At 39.3% G+C, this 18188-nt stretch overlaps 1 protein-coding gene across 1 annotated transcript in view; it reads left to right on the top strand.

The window, feature by feature from the left end:
- LOC125745421 (metabotropic glutamate receptor 2-like) overlaps window positions 1-12554 on the top strand; it is a 31817-nt gene extending 19263 nt beyond the window's left edge. The window contains exons 3-6 of the mRNA XM_049018310.1: window positions 1459-2296; window positions 4257-5320; window positions 11193-11373; window positions 11821-12554. Coding sequence (XP_048874267.1) covers window positions 1459-2296; window positions 4257-5320; window positions 11193-11373; window positions 11821-11894 — 2157 coding nt within the window. The 3' untranslated portion in view covers window positions 11895-12554. The remainder of the gene's footprint in view (window positions 1-1458; window positions 2297-4256; window positions 5321-11192; window positions 11374-11820) is intronic.
- Window positions 12555-18188: the final 5634 nt, after the last annotated feature.

Below are 18188 nucleotides of genomic sequence, written 5' to 3'. Positions count from 1 at the left end.
TTCTCCAGTTCTGCAATGTTAAGTAACCTCAGTTTTAATTAAGGATTGATTTACTACTGTGTCTTGCCTAGTTGGTACTACATGTGCAGTTATATTACATTCAATAATTCCGCAGTGCCATGGTATAATATCAGTTACAGATTGTTTTACACACAGGTAAAAAAATTGGCATAAATAACCAAACTACATACACTAATGTCAAGGTTTCTAGAAAAAGAGGTTGGTTGGTGATATTTACATTGCATGTAGGTGAGCATTCAGTCCAGTGGTTTCAGCTAATGAGTAAAGTTTCTACTGAATAGTGTCTAAACCTTGCTCACCTCCAAGAATGCCACTTTGTAGTGGATGTCTCCTACCTCATCAGGTTGGAATCTCAGAAGGAGGTACGTACATACAACGCATCCTATTATCCCCTTTCTGCCATGGGGGAGAATGCAAATTTGTGCCTTTCCATCCATTGATGCGATTGGCCAGTATTATCAGAATCAGGTATGCTGTGAGGCCCATGCTCCTTTCCACAGGGGGGCTCATTAGCAAAAAATATACAGTCAGAAATATACAGTGAACCAGTGTCCATAAGCGTTTACTTGTAGATGGCATGTTGTCTAAATCTCTTTCAGAATAAAAAAATAGCATTCAGTCCAAAAATTACAGTAAATAAGTAGATTTTTCTATCAGCAAACTGAATTACATAAATTGTTTTGGAACAATTATTAGTTATTGAACAAATATGTATAGCTACATTAAGATGACATGAGCATGTTATGATTTAAAATCCAAATTTAGATTGCCCTTTTCAGTAGCTCCCACTTTATTTGGGTCACATGACCTGGCAAGTTGATGAACTATTCCTTTGTTGGGTCCAAAGGAATTCGTGAGAGCCCTGGTCCCCATCTCAGGGGCAGCGTAGTCAGTGGGTCAAAGCCAATGAGGTGTTCTCCCTGAGAGGTCTGCTATTGGTATTTCAGTTCCCACCTTATAAAAGGGATCTGACGGTCTCATCATTCCTATCTGATGGTGGTGGACATTTGCATATGTGGCCCATGAGACCGCCAATCCAGTTGTAATACATACGCTCAAAATTTACAGAATTTCGGAAACACACCGCCGGACCAGCTAATAAAGGAAGAAAGTAGAATCTGAAGCCAGATGATCATTTATGATTGGTGCAGCACCCACATGGAACATACTATACACATGGAATGGTGTTTCAGGCTGCATTTGACAGAGGTTTGGTTTTCACTGTCTGAAACAGCTACTAGACATTTGAAGTCTAGTAGGCATTAGACATTTGACTGTTTTAAGCCCAGTTATTTTGATAGGCGTCAACAGGTTTAAGGTGCAAAGCCTTGGTTAAATAGCATATGGACCACAAACGACAAATTCTTTATTCTTGCTTTTGTTTTTAGTATCTCTGTTTTAGGGGCCATTAAATTGGCCTTCTTGTCTTCCTTTCAGGTGGCCAACCTGCTCAGACTCTTTCAGATTCCCCAGATAAGCTACGCCTCCACCAGTGCTAAGCTCAGTGACAAGACGCGCTATGACTACTTTGCTCGCACCGTGCCCCCGGACTTCTACCAGGCCAAGGCCATGGCAGAGATCCTCCGCTACTTCAACTGGACCTACGTGTCTACTGTGGCCTCGGAGGGTGATTACGGTGAGACAGGTATCGACGCTTTCCAGCAGGAAGCGCGAGCACGGCAGATCTGCATCGCCACGTCTGCGAAGGTCAGCCGTTCCATGAGTCGCTGGAGCTACGATGCAGTCATACGTTCACTGCAGCAGAAGTCCAACGCCAAAGTAGTGATTCTGTTCACACGAAGCGAGGATGCACGCGAGCTCCTTGTGGCAGCTGCACGCATGAACGTTACCTTCATCTGGGTGGCCAGCGACGGGTGGGGGGCGCAGGAGAGCGTAGTGCGTGGCAGTGAGCTGGTAGCTGACGGGGCTTTCACCATTGAGCTGGCCTCCTACCCCGTGCGGGAGTTTTCTGACTACTTCACCAAGTTGCATCCATACAACAACACTCGCAACCCATGGTTCCGTGAGTTCTGGGAACACCGCTTCCAGTGTAGCCTTCAGGAGTTCAGCTGCAGTCAGCATTCCCTGCGCAACGGGAAGTTTGAGGAAGAGTCCAAGATCATGTTCGTGCTGAACGCTGTCTATGCCATGGCGCACGCCCTGCACAACATGAGGCAGGCCGTGTGCCCCAACTCCACCAAGGTTTGTGATGCTATGAAACCAGGCAATGGCAAGAGGTTCTACCGGGATTTCATCTTGAAAACAAAATTTGATGGTGAGTTTGCCTTTTCCTGGAATAAGCACCTTTCAGAAACATATCTAACATCTAAATGTAATACAGAATATACGTACATGTTCTATAAACGCCTATACAGATTAAGGTTTTTATCAGCTTGGAGCCTAACCCAAGAAGATTGTGGCATGAGGATATCTATTACACGTTGCACGTACAACTTTATATTAATTTCAGGATATAATGAATGTTTATTCCTGTCAGCAGAGTAGGCCAATTAACAACAGACAAATGCATGAAATGAATGTAAGATTGGACTTCCAGTGTAGGTGTTTTGTTTGGTCATGAAAAGATGTTGTGATGATTTAATTTGTAAGGATAAAGCAGTCATTATCAGCTAAGAGCTCAGTAATGAATCCAGTCACACTTTGTCTTGCATGCTACAGGCTATGCTGAGTTTGTATTCAGTATGTATTCTCAAGAGCAGATTTCTACATCTAACAAAAAATTGGCTTTCTTGCGAAAAAAGCCTGCGAGTTTTGCCTTAATGCCTGTTTTTATGCTAAGCAGATTTATGCAGATATAATTAAATTTTGTGATTTCTTCTGTATGATGTATTGCACAAAATTACGGCAATTACAAGCAGATCATATGAAAAGGAAAAGCTTTAATCTTTAATGAAAGAGCAATAGCTTCGGCATTCCATTTTATGAGAAAATAACACGTTTGTCATATAGAAGGTGGTATGTGCCTCAGTGGGATTCTGTGCCAGAAGGTTGTAAGTTCAAGAGTCAGCAGAGTGATGTCGTCATTGGGTCTTTGAGCAAATCCCTTAACCCCCAGAAACTCCAGGGAATATCTGACCTGGCTTTCTCAAAATGTATGTGGTTTTGGATGAAACCGTGTGCTAAATAAATAAAATATAGGCACACGGCTCTGGAAAAAATTAAGAGACTACTCTATATGATATTTTTTAATCTGGACTTTTAAATCCTGGTTTTAAATCACTTCCATGCTCAAAATTTCTAAGACAGCAGGACACAAGAACAAGGTGAAACAGGAGACACTGGGAACAATCAGAGACCAGCCAGGAGGAGGGCAGAAATGACTTTATAATGCCAGAGATGGCCGTCAGCTTATCCAACGGTGTCTCATGAATTAGAGGATAACACCAAGTGACCTTCAAAAAAAATGGGAAACATTAATTGGTGGAAAGTGCACTGCTAGGACAGTCCATATGAGTCTCCCAGAAGCAGGACTAAAGTCCCATACAGCAAGCAAGAAGTCCATCTTTAATGAGAAACAGAGAAGATCCAGGTTGGAGTTTACATAAAAATGTATATTGTACATATAAGCTTATCTATAAATTGCGAAACGAGTGAAACTAAACATTTGGCTGTGGTCTCTAAATTTTTCTAGAGCTGTAGCTATGGTTGAAGTGCTTATATTACTGTTATGATTATATAACTTTTATGGTCTATGAAATGCACATTTAACCAAGCCATTTTTTTGGATAATACATTATGTACGGTATTGTGCAAAAAATATTAGGCAAAGGAAACATTTAAGGTTATTTATCTGGCTAGCAAGTGTGTATTTGTTTAGCACAAAAAAACACAATTTAATATGGGAACATATGCAAATTAAGAGTAATACTATAAAAATAATGTTCTCCAAAAAGTTACACAAGCCTAAAACTCTTGCACAGTACTGTATGTGTTAAAATTTAATGTCCAGTTGAAAATGATACTAGATCAGGATTTGATATAGTAAAAAGAATGTTTTTTTGTTGTTGTAGAAAATCCTGTGGATTCTCGTTTATTAATCAGTTAGACATCAGATTAAAGTCAACGGATAAAATCACCAAACATTTTATGAAAAAAGAACTAAATTTCTGCATTAACAAGTAACCTGTCTTTTCCCCCATTTTGTCCGTAACATGTAATCAGCTTTGTTCCAAACATAATCAGTGTAAATACATTGTTGTCTTTTCCCCATCTAGCCCCATTTCGTCCAGCAGACACTGAGAACATAGTCCGCTTTGATGCATATGGAGACGGCCTTGGTCGCTACAACATATTCCATTACCACCAAGAGGACGGCAAGTATATCTACAAGAAGGTTGGGTACTGGGCGCAAGTCCTGGCACTGAATACATCACTCATTCCCTGGGGAGAGCAGCTGCCTCCCACTTCCCAATGTAGCGACCCCTGCAGGAAGAATGAGATAAAAAGCATGCAGCCAGGGGATGTATGCTGCTGGATCTGCATTCCTTGTCAGCCATATCAGTTCCTGTTGGATGAGTTTACCTGTAAGGACTGTCCCTTTGGACAGTGGCCCCTAGAGAACCTGACAGGCTGCTATGACCTGCCAGAGGAGTACATCCACTGGGAGGATGCCTGGGCCATTGGGCCTGTTACCATTGCCTGCCTGGGCATGCTCTGTACACTTTTTGTGATTGGCCTGTTCATGAAGAACAATGACACTCCAGTGGTGAAAGCCAGTGGGCGGGAACTCTCTTACATCCTCCTGCTGGGCGTGTTGATGTGCTACAGCATGACCTTCATCTACATCGCCAAGCCATCCGCTGTCGTGTGCACGCTGCGTCGTCTTGGTCTGGGCACCTCATTTGCTGTGTGCTACTCTGCCCTGCTGACCAAGACCAACCGTATCGCGCGCATCTTTAATGGCGTGAAGGACGGCGCCCAACGGCCACGCTTCATCAGCCCTACCTCGCAGGTGGCCATCTGCATTGCGCTCATCTCCTGTCAGCTGGTGGTGGTGGTGGTCTGGCTGTTGGTAGAGGCTCCTGGCGTGCGCAAAGAAGTGAGCCCAGAGCGGCGGGACATCGTCACCCTCAAGTGTAATAGCAAGGATTCCAGCATGCTGGTGTCCCTCACCTACAACTGCGTGCTCATCGTCCTCTGCACCGTCTATGCCTTCAAGACAAGGAAATGCCCTGAGAACTTCAACGAAGCCAAGTTCATTGGCTTCACCATGTACACCACCTGCATCATCTGGCTGGCCTTCCAGCCCATATTCTACGTGACTGCCAGCGACTACAGGGTAAGAGTCATGACCACTAGTATATTATTTCAAAGATTAACTGGATCAAAGCATTTAGATACAATAAACCACCCATTACAGACCTCAGTTAAAATTTCTTCATCAGAAACAAGTTTCCTAGAAGTAAGTGTGACCCCAAAAGTTATTAGAACACCTGCAGATTCAGATGGCAGGTAAGGACCACTAACGAAAATGATTTTCCAAGTCTAGTAAAAGGATTAGACTGCATTTTATGGCGATAAAAGATGAAACCTTTTACAGAGAGCAAATGGATTGAAGTAAGATTATGTAAGTGGGAGACTTTCAGTTACAGTGGACAGACACAAAGGACAGGCCCTCTGGCAATGCACTTTTTTACAATAATTCATTTTCTTGCATTGCCTATTTTATCTTGTAGATGGTTTGCCTTTACTCATCTTCCGTTATAAAATAGCTGACCCCAAGTCCAAATCGACAACAGAACCGACTGTCCTGCACAGAACCCACATGAGTGATAAGCTAGCAGCAATGGCCAAAGCTAATGCTAGTGAACTTCTTATGGCCTCACTGGTCACTGAGATTTCTAAACAGTGAGCTAGTGTTAATGAGGATATGGCTAATCTGATCCAAAATGCACTAACTCTGATTACAATATCTGTGAATATAGTCCATGAAACTAGCTACACATTCGGAAACCGATTTCCCTCCTTCAGCCTCTGGTAACTGACAAAATCGCAGGATGTCAAACATGACTTATTAGGCACCAAGTCCTACAATCAACAATGAAATCTGGTGGTTTATGATAAACAGTTATTACTGAATCATTATTATAATTATGTATTGCCAAAAGAAGTTACTAAATCTCAATTAACTCCGAAAATAATTGGTATGATTTTCCTTTTTGAGTGCACAAAGGGATATATAGTCATTGAATGTGCAGAAACATAATCCAACATCGTCATTAATTAACTATTGTGTAATGCTGGCATCTTAAATTAACAGCACATATTGAAACACTTGCTGGTGGTGGGGCTGGGGGGGGGGGTCCCACAGAAATTTCACACATAAGATTTGTCCCAGAATCCCAGTGGAAAGTGACTCTTCAACAGAGATCTGTGACAGAGAGTGTGAATCACAGTGTATTACAGGGAGCTCAAAAGGTGTTCTGATATCTGCATGACAATCACGAGCTTGTTGGCAAGAAACACATACCTCACAAGCTATACAGTTATTTTAAGCAGCAGCGTTTTTAGTATGTATCTTTAGTAATGTTTATTTAAAAAAATCTATTCTATATATTGTTTACCTAGTAAGGATTTAATGCCTTGTTTTATGCGGGCTACATCAAGGTAAATTGCCATTAGAGAAGCAAGTCATTTAATAAATACACTGGCTATGGAATAGCATAAATGCACAAATCGCAATTGCAATTGCATGCTAAATTATGCTGAAAGAAATATTTCAAAGAGCACCTTCCAGGCAAATTATGACCTATCGTGTTTGTTTACTTAATCACAGCACTTCTGCCCCAAAGGATGAAAAAAAATGCAAGCTCTGAATCAAATACCACTTCAGTTTTACATGTTATATCATGGCAGCATTTATGCCGTGCATTCATTTACATTATTTAGAGATAGCTATCGATCGTTTACATGAAATTGCTATGGTTGCTTTGGTGACCAGAATTGCTGGTCACGAATAACAACATACATTTAGTTTCATAGAAAATAAATGATGACCTTCACACAACTGTGGTAAATGATTCAGTGACTAATTGACTAAGAGGGAGGTTTGCACGAAGCACAGATGTAGTGAAATACAGATAATGTTTTCTTTTTATAATGATACAATATTGGACTACTGTGTAGTGTTGTGTGTGCCGTATATTTAAATAATGACGCCAGGATCCTCATACTTTGTTGGGTTAGGGTTAAGCTTTATCTAAAAAATAAATCTGAACATACTTAAAATTTACAATTTTCCCTTGTAATCCTGTCCTGGATAAGCAGTTACATGATGGATGGAAATATATTGTGTTTCCTTTAAAAGACAGCATGCAGCTTTTAAGTTCATGCTCCACATCATCGAGTTACAAATGCAAATTTTAAGGTGCACCTACAGATATTATTTCTGTGTTTGTGAGGATCTCCGTGTGAGGCCATTGTCTGGATTCTTTCTCGGTTGTACGATGATATAGAGGGTGCATTTGTAAAATGCACTTGCTTTTGTGGTTTCTTCACAGATTCAAGCTGTTATACAGTTTCTCGCATTGCGGTTGATTCACAGATTTGCTCAAGCCTGTTTCTTTTGCTGCAGAATGCAAATCAGCTCCTGATATGTGAGATTGTCTAGAGGAAGAAAACACGATTGTTCTGCAGCATGAGGGAACCAGGGATTAATTCAGTTTCTTAAAGTAAATCCACATACATGAAAGGGTTAAGAACTGAATTGTCATTCAATGCATAAGAAAAAAGCCCATTATACTGTATTTTCTGAATGTTAGTTTATATGGAATATGGAAATATATTTGCTAGATTATTACTTCGTTGTTGGGGCATGGTGGTGCAGTGGTTAGCACTGTCGTCTCGCACCTATGGGATCGGGTTTCAATCTCCACCAGGGTTCCATGTATGTGGAGTTTGCCTGTTTTCCCAATGTTGTCCTAGGGTTTCCTCCAGGTACTCCGGTTTCCTGCTCCAGGCCCAAAATCATGCTGAGGTTAATTAAAGTTACCAAATTTCCCATAGATGTGCATGTGTGAGTGAGCCCTGCCATGGGTTGGTGCCCCATCCTGGATTGTTCCCTGCCTTGTGCCACTATTCTCTAGACCATTGTATCTAGGTTCCATCCAAGAACAGGAGTGGCATGAGCATAAGCTTTATATATAAATTATAGATAGAACATAAAATAAAACTTAAGTTGTCTTTCCACTATAAAGGCCCAGAATGCCCTCATTCTTTTTCAGAGAGAACATTGATTCTGAAACATGTAGTTCACTTTTGGGAATAAAGCAAAGGAAGTATTAGAAATATTAAAAGGCTTCTATTCTACGTTCCAGAGGTACCCCAGAAAATTGTCCTTCAACCTAAAAGATATGAGTATTTAATTCATTTTGCCCTGATTAGTCAAAGGTCATAAAGATGGACAGAATATATGTACAAGAGCATCAGCAAATTTAAAAAAGGATGATCTTTGTTGTCTTCTGTTTTGCGAGACTCAGAGATGTTGAACTGCCCATCTGTTTTGCTTTTTTGTGCTCTACTAGCTTCTTTCCACAATGGTCTCCCCTTCATAGTCATTGGGCTCTATTCTGTTTTGATTGACATGTCCTTGCAAAGTCAATTAAATTTTCTCAAGCTCCTACTGGTGCAAACCTGTTACAAACCCAGACTGAACCTCCTGTGAACCAGTGCTGAGCCATGCCAAGGCCGGGCCAATTATCACCATGGAATAAAGTTCAAAAGAAGGATTTTCCAGATGAAGGGCTTCAACGGTCCTGTAAAAAGTCAGCATAAAACACGGATTGTTCCTTTGTCTTTCTGAACCTTCTCTAAGCGTTTCCTTTTCAATATGAAGATTACAGTTTTATGTGGTGTGCATGCATTTCATTTAGCTCCAAATATTATGCTGGAAGCCCAAAATAATATTACATTAGAGGCATTATGATGCTTATCTGAGTTAAAGTACAAGTACAAACACTGAAGACATATATAGATACAAAGCATTCTGCTTAAGTAATAGCTTTTAATGGACTGGCATCCCATCCTGGATGTTTCTCTGTTTTCTGCCCTGTGGTGCCTGGGATAGGCTCGGTCTCCCCCAGCAACCAAGTACTAGATAAATGGGTGAAGGATGGATATATGGAAAAAAAGCAGAGAGGAGTTAAAATACACACCATGAATCTCAATCTCCTTCAGAATAAGGGCTGCACAATTTAATTATGTTTTGAGCCTTGTGAATTAAACAGAATTTAACAAACAACACTGGTGACATTGCGTACAGGAAATAGCAGCATTTTAGTTTTTTTTGTTTAGTTTTTTTTCATAGTGCCAAATCCCTTATGCTGACTAACATTCAGGTCAGACCCAGGACTGAATGTACACTTCCTGGTCTGGTTCGCATGCTCAGAAACAATCTTTGTGGTTATTTGAGGAAATGTCAATCATACAGTACAGCAAAAATGGAAGCCAAGCAACAAAAAAGAAACCAAAACACTGAAAGCGATAGCATTAGTCTGTTAATAGTGAGCGTTCAGTCCTGACCATAATGATAAAAGTGGTAGCGAATGCATGCTTTCCTTCCTGATGCCTGGCAGTTTAATTATAGAAGTGTTGTGAGTCGGGCCTACTTCCAAAGAATTGCAGGAACTGTAGATATGTAGCAAATGTGAGGAATTATGAAATACCTGGGATGACACTTTAACCCTGTATTTCCTCATCTCTTTTGCGGGTGGATTTATGCTGAAATGTATGATGGGAAGGAATAAATAATGATTCAATTTTTACTTCAGCAGACAATAGTGCAGAAACAGTTTGCCAGAGGCTTCGTTTTTATTCTTACTGTCATATTATAAACAATCTCTGTGTTTTTTCATTGGCTCACAAACGCAGTCCACAGTCAGAAAACTGAAAATTATACATTCTAACTCTGAAATGTATTCCTAATCAGCCTCAAAAGCTTAAAAATCCCCTTTCATCTTACAAATCTTTATTCATTTACTTTGTGTTATTTTTTTTGCTATTATATGCTCTTATGATGCGAGTTTCCCTGCTTCTCTTGTGTCAGCAGTTATCAACTGTTGTCCCTGACTAAACATCTGGAGACTAACAAAGGTAAAATATCTCTAATGAGCTGAAGGGGCCCTGTGATGCCTACAGCTAGCATGGATTAGTAGGCAACTCACAGACATGCAAACACAACCCTCTAAAACAATCCTTCTTTTTCAGTCTGTTTTTATGTATTTCCCTCATTGCTCCACTTACCTGGGTCACTAGCCTGGGTGCTGGAGTGTAGAAAGATCTTTTATAGAGATTTGTTGTTGGAAAAAAAACAACTAATATAATTGTGTTATTTTATAATTAGAAAACATTAATCTCTAAGTACTAGCCAGTTTATCATAATTGGTGAAAAATCAATATATCCACCTTCATCATTGCTCACCTTTTAGGTGTCCGAATACTGTAAATTCATACAGTAATGTGGCCAAAAACCCTGATGTTTTAAAACTGGCTTAGTTTTACGTATAACAGAAGGAGAACCGGCTGGCCGAATGTACAGCAAACAGAACACAAAAGAAGAAACAGATTCAAACGACACTCATAAAAGATGCATTTTTGTGGATAACTGGAACTGGATGACAGAAATAATAATAAAAAACAATAAGGTTCCATAGCACTTCGTGCTTTGGACCCTTAATAAATGAACACATAATTCTATACAGTGAATCTCAATTACATCTGATAGGTCAGAAGGTATAAATGTTTTTTTTAACGACCTGATTCTGATTTTTTGCTTGATTGTTTTTCCTGGACAAAAAACACCGAAGCAATAAAAACTACATATTACAGCTGCCTAAGAAAAGCAGAAATGGACATAAACGCAGCAGTGGCAGTGACAAGACGGTATTAGGGACGGGTCAGTGCTTGGGTCACTTATACCTCCTGCCAAGTTGCCTTTTTCTGTCTGGTCATATTTCATTAACAAAATGAAAAGTAGGACAGGTGGGTCAGTAAGGGGAAAGGAAATGACACTTAGCCAAGGTCTCCAAGAACAAGTTGATCCGTGACCTGCACGCGTATTTATTTCCTAGCTCTAGCGGTGCGTTCCTGGCTGCAGCAGAGGTTTGGCCTGTCTATTTAGTCCCATTCTGTTTCCTTTTTTTATCTTTCTGCAGGTTCAAACGACCACCATGTGCATCTCCGTTAGCCTGAGCGGCTCTGTGGTGCTCGGCTGCCTCTTCGCTCCAAAAATCCACATCATCTTGTTCCAGCCTCAGAAAAACGTGACCACACTGAGAGTCACCACCACTCGCTTTAGTGCCAGCGGCGCGGGACACGGATCCGGCTACTCGCATGGTATCTAACCATTACCACTTCGTTTCATTTATGTTGCTCTCACATCTTAATGCACGACTGGTGAACAGATACACTAATTAGACACGTTAACCTCGTTATGGTGATAACGACACAGAGTGAATATCGGAAAAGGATTTTTTACTGAAGGTTAATAGCAAAGTTAAAGTAGAAATGGAGAACTGTTAACTAAAAAGTCTATACATAACCAACATAGCCTGAATTGTTTACAGTAATATTTACCTAGTGACTTTTTTTGTCTTTCAGTTTTGCTCAATGGGATTGCACCCATTAGAATCATGTATTTTTATTTACATATAAACGTACTAACACAGCTTTTATAGGAAGAGCATTTTAAATTCCCTCTCTTTAACTACATGGAAAATGTATCATTTAAGAACTTCATCTATTCAATGCACTTTCCAATGCTGCTCTTTTTCCATGCCCCAGCTTCAGCTTCCAACTACGTGCCAACTGTGTGTAATGGTCGAGAGGTGGTAGACTCCAAGACGTCCTCCTTGTAAAGAATAACAGCTAAACATCGTTTGGATGGGTCTACATAGCATAGAGCCCGCTGAAAAGCTGATGGAAGTCTGGGCCTCTTTTCAAAGCTCTCTTATGCCAGCAAAGTACATTTTTCTAGTGAAAGCTTGAAAGCACATAACTTTAAACTGAGGAATCAGTAAAACATCTCCATTTTGGTAGGAAGAAAACAAATAAGCTAAATCAGAAATTTATATTTTAAAAAAGTAACATTATACTGCACTGCAGTGTTTTTGTCCCATACTAAACATTTTAGGAGCACAGGTTCTGTGATTTCCAAATAATTTATATATGGAGCATTGATGAATTGAATAGGGTGTAAGAAACCTTAATGAACATGGGCAGATGATGCAAATATCTGTGTATCCTATAAATACCAAATAGTCTCTCAGTTCTGTTTATTACCTTATTGCTAATATAATGAAATCATAAGATGAAAAACACCATTCAGTATACCCCTTCATTTTTACAAAAGTAACATTTTATTTGACATGCAGTAAATGATAGTAAGTTTGTTCAATGTAGACTAATATAAGAACAATGTTTTTAACGTTAGATTTTGGTGAACCAGTTTGTGTTTTCTTGTAATTTATGTAAATAAAATGTGTTTTTTATTATTAAAAATGTGATGCTATAACCTACATTTGATCTCAGTCACTGTCTAACACAATAAGCAAGAAATATGATTTCAGGTGTGATGCACGTTTTTCCGTTATGGATAATACTCTTAATAATAGTAGGTTTGGTTTGATCTCTTTGATCAAGCTTGACATCTGAGGGCTGCGTATATTACAACTGATGAAATTCCCCACAGTGTAAAACATTGCATTAGAAATTTTTTATGTGGAAGGTCAATCTGTTAAAATCTAAGCATAATTACTTGTAAAGAGAAATGATTGGCTTCCTGAATCCTGCTAAGTAGCCTATGAAGAGAATTCCTCCCACATAACAGATGCCGAAAAACTCCGTCCATCCATCTCCAAAACAGCAGAGATGATGGAAACGGTCTTTTTGCTGTAATACAGGTGGTTTTGATATTAAACCAGGATCCCCCCACAAATAAAAACACACATAACTAAAAACTAAAGAGTCTACCCTGAAAGAATTTCCCCTCCAGGATACTTATAGCTATGTACTGTATGATCATACCCACATTATTTCAAATACTGCTAGTGACTGAGGATTGGGGTGGTGATTTCAAACCCATTTCTTGTCTCATTCATTCTGCACCATGTTCTAAAATAACACAAAAATTACAGGGTGACAAAATTTTAATTTGGACTTTTAAGTCACAGTCAGCATAATGAAACCGTTTTTTTTTTTTTTTTTTTATGACAGATACCAAAAGGCTGATTACAAAGCTGATTAAAATACCGTCCATCCATCCATTTTCCAAACCGCTTATCCTACTGGGTCGCAGGGGGTCCAGAGCCTATCCCAGACAATGGGCACAAGGCAGGGAATAACCCAGGATGGGGGGCCAGCCCATCGCGGGGCACACCTACAGGCAATTTAGTAACTCCAATTAGCCTCAGCATGTTTTTGGACTGTGGGGGGAAACCGGAGTACCCGGAGGAAACCCCACGACGACATGGGGAGAACATGCAAACTCCACACACATGTGACCCAGGTGGAGACTCGAACCCGAGTCTCAGAGGTGTGAAGCAACAGTGCTAACCACCGCACCACCATGCCGCCCCTAAAATACCACTAAAACAAACAAAAAAATCTTACCCAGCATGTCAAATACTTCTGATGTGTTAATGCCATCTGCTGTATAAATGAAGTCACTGCAGTTTAACTGTCAAGCTTAAAAAAAAATCAAGCCTCACCGTTTGTTCCAGGAGCTGTGGTACCTGGTTTGGATGTATTATTTACCTATTATTGGCTATTTGGTGAGCATCTAGAACAAAATTTAAAAAGGCACTGGAATATTCAGACTTTCACATGGAAATATAGGGCTTTGCAGAACTATGATAGCTTACTTTGAATCTAATGCCCAGTTCTGGATATGTATCAAACTCTTTTCTAATATCTGAAAGTACAACACCTTTATCAACATCCAGATCAAAAAAGCCACTTAAATGTTCATAAGTTTCTCATGCTGAGAATGAATTCACTTACATGCCAAAACTACTGGATGATTCTATCTTTATGATTGTGGGCATGTGTGTGTTGCTTGTTCTGGATTCCCCCCATGGTCCAAAAACATGCTGTGATTAACTGGAGCTGCCCAATTGTATATGAAGGTAACCCATCCTGGGTTGTTCCCTGCCTTGCACCCATAGGCTCCAGACCCCCCTGTGACCCTGAACAGGACAAGATGTTACAGAACAGTAGGGAAGAACTTTAGAAAACTACCATTTCAGCTTCAGTGCACAGGAAAGTAAAGCAGATGTTGCACCTTGGGACACAAGAGAGTCAGCACTGATATTGATTTTGGACATTTATTGTGAGCTGTGAAGAAAGCAGAACTGAGACTTGTATGGATAAGGCATAAGATAAGGCACCTCCTCCATCCCACAAATGTAAATTTGGTTAATATGAAGGGATATAAAAAAATCTCCTGGTTGTCTTTATTGCACAAATATTGTTTTATTTATTTTGCGCTCTTAAAAGTAATCTAGATGCTGTGATCAAAAAGCAGGAAGTGAGAAAGAGATTTCATCAAGGTTGTTTTGCCACCTGAATATATATATATATATTATATATTTATATATTTTATATATATATAAAATGAGGTGTTGATTAACTGTCAGTCTTCCTGGAAAGCAGCCAGAATACAGAACTGCAAAAACTGAGAATGTTGCCAGTAGTTACTGGGTGGCCAATAACCTGTCTGTGAAGAACAATGCGTTTCCGTGGGGTGGTAGACAGGAAGAGCTAATTAAAACAGCATTTAAAGCTGAAGACACCTAAGATAACTGTGTCTGTTCCTCAAGGGTGTTGCCATCAAAATCTGCACCCTTGTTTCCATGGTAACCATTGCCTGGTTCACTGTACTCCGGGGCCTCTTACCCAAATCACGGAGCTTGAGACCAGGAAACAACTGATCCCTTTCCAGCCAGACAACAATCTTGCTTGGAATGAAACAGACAGACTGCTTTTTAAGAGCAGGATGCAGTTAATTAAGCCCTTAACATGATTTTAATTAGCCAATAGCCTTACATAAGGGACATTTTTGCAACAGATTAATCACATGGAAGGGACACCTCATTATGAGATATTTTTATTTTGAGGAAATCATTAACAAGAAATGTTAAATGATGCATTTCTGAACAAACTGATGTGTCATTAAAAACCCATCCGGTAATCAGTTCTATCCAATTGTAGTCTTTAACAAAAACAATTTTTGGTATTTGGAAGATAATTACATAAAAGACACTCACATGCACATTGCTTGGTTCTTAGGCTACATACTCACCTGATGAATAACAATAAACTTACCTGATTTTACAGGTGTCACGCATATAACCACCAGCCCTGTGACCAATAGTAAACCTATGCCTTCATAATTATTGGTCTAATCACGTTTTAAGGTTAATGTATGATCTTGATGAACTTGTTGATAAACCTGCATGAGTGAGGAATGAACTGAATTTCATTTGGCAGCTTTCAGTTTACTGGCCATTGTGATTTTAGGGGTATATGCATTGTTTCAATGATTTTACGATTGTCTTAGAACCTTGGTTATATATTTTTTTCCTTTGTTTATTCCTGTCATAATGTCCACTGTCTGAGGTCTCTGCCTTAACTATGTGACAGACCTTCTGCAGCTGGTCAGAAAGTTCCTTTTCAAGAACATACATATTACAGTGTATATCTGGATATCCACTGACGAAATACTAACTCAGTGCCTCTTCTATCAGAATACTGTCTCAGATTGCAAGGGATTGCTCTGTTAGGAGAACCACATGTTTTGACAATGAATTGAATTATGAGATGATATTGATAAGTATGCAAGGGAGACATGATATGTTGAAATTGGCAGTTATAAATTTTGGTGGACAGCCATTAATTGTGGAGTTCTGCAAGGATCTATCCTATGGGCACTCTCATTCAATCTCCATATGCTTCCTTTAGGTTAAATTCTGCAAAATAATAATATAGGTTATCATAGTTATACTCAGCGGATGACAGAGATATACTTGGCTCTGTCACCCAGTGGTTTTGGCCCCATCGATTCCCTATGTCAGTGCCTTGAGCAACTTCCTTTCTGAAGGCAGTACAATTTCCTCCTGTTCAACAAAAAGCAAACTGAGGTGATTGTTTTCCGGAAGAGAGAAGAGTGAGTAAAGTATAGGTGCCAACCTAGTCTAAGGTCATATTGACTTCTTTTTATTATTTGAAATTGCCGTTACTTTAATTGTATTTTACTTGTTTTTAATTTTCGTTTAATGGTTGTTTTTATTTGCTCTTATTCTATGGAAAGCACTCTGACTGACTTCTGTGTATGGAAACATGCTGTATAAATAAACTTGCTTTGCTTTGCCGTGAAAATGGTTCACTTTGGATAACTGTGGATCAGCTCACCTCGTATTATTACCCAAAGCCCTGGTATTTAATAATCGTCAGTCATTAAAAGAAGAAATACAGCAAAAATATAATATTTGAACATTTTTGCAAGGAGTCAGTGGATGTCTGAGAATGTCCACAGTGGAAAGCTCTGCTCTGCCAGATCAAAATGGTCAGAGCTTGAAATGGTCAAAATGGTCAGAGCTATATTTGTGACACTGGCAAACTTTGAAAGCCATATTTCAGGACTAGAGTGGTGCTGGAGTGATGAATCTATTCAAAATATAATAATGTATAGGAGTTATTTCCTTTGTATGATAAAGCACTAGGCTTTCCTTTTAAAATATTTTTGTGCTGAAAAACTGGAAAGTGAACATGGTCAGTATTATATTGTCTGTCAAGGGATGATGGCCATTTACAGGTGATATATATATATATATGTACATATGTGTGTATATGCACATTCACACACACACACACACACACGCACATGTAGGATATACCTATCCTTATGGGGCCCGCTCATTCACTTGTATGGGAAAAATGCTAACGGTAACTATGACAACCCTAACCCTCACCCTGCCCTAACCATAACCATAAGTAATCAAGCAAAATACAAGCGTTTTTGCATTTTTAGTCACTGTCACTGATTTTTATAAAATAGTTTTCCCTTATGGGGAAAATGGATATTTATCACGTTATGGGGACATTGTGTCCCCATAAGGATAGGTATACCCGCTCGCGCACACACACACACACACACATTTTTAACTTTTTGAAGGAAACAATCGGAAAATCAGAATTTGGGCACATAATTTACATTTCTTTTGCACAGGTGATTTTAATATTGACTCAACTTATGGATTGTAGTATACTTTCAACAGTAACTACATATTTTCTGGGACAGTTTAAAGATGATTTGTAATACAGATCATTTGATAAAAAATGTTATATCTGCTCAGCCATTGCTCAGTTACACTATGAGATACTTGTGCATGACTGTGAGTTTTCAGTCTGTCACTCTCAGTATTTCATATCTTTACACCTTATATTAGAGTGAAAAGTTCAGGTAGGTGGGGATTGGATGAGCAGCATATAACTGGTACTAATTCAGAATTTACAGTGAAAATTTACTTAAAGATTGATATATCACAGCCATTCATTTTTCATAAGATTGCCTCATGGGTGGTTCAACATAACATCTCAGTTACTTTGGGAAATCCTACTGCATTTGTTTCTTATGTGACAGCAGTCAATATTTATTCGAAATCATGGTGTTCTTGCACAGCCTAAGGAGAATTTCAATGAGCCCCGAAACTACAGGGAATACATTTTAATGAGCCATCTGTTTGTCAAGTTTATGCTTAATGAAATGCTTGCATATATTTAAATGATATTCAGCTGTACACCATAGCATGACACCATATTTAGAATGTAGTTCATTTTTCTATCAGGAGGTGTCACCCTCCAATGGCTAACTACTTCTGGGCTTTAGAACTGTAACCAGCTTCATTTGAATGCACTGCACTGTGATGGCAATTTGACATTTCTATCCGACTCCACTTAAACTTGCACAGAGAAACTCAGATACCTTCCAAAGTATACAAGATACCCCCAGAGATCATGGGTATGCTCATCTATGTCTAACAATGAAACACATCACAGTGAAGCACAGCAATTGCAACTGAACAACTAGGTACAAATTAATATCTTGCTTATTTTTTTAGCAACATTATTCCAGTGAGAATTGAAATATTCTG

Source organism: Brienomyrus brachyistius, chromosome 6 (assembly GCF_023856365.1).
Source record: "Brienomyrus brachyistius isolate T26 chromosome 6, BBRACH_0.4, whole genome shotgun sequence".
NCBI lineage: Eukaryota > Metazoa > Chordata > Actinopteri > Osteoglossiformes > Mormyridae > Brienomyrus > Brienomyrus brachyistius.
The sequence above is the reverse complement of the archived record's forward strand: the minus strand, read 5'-3'. Positions and strand labels throughout refer to the sequence as shown.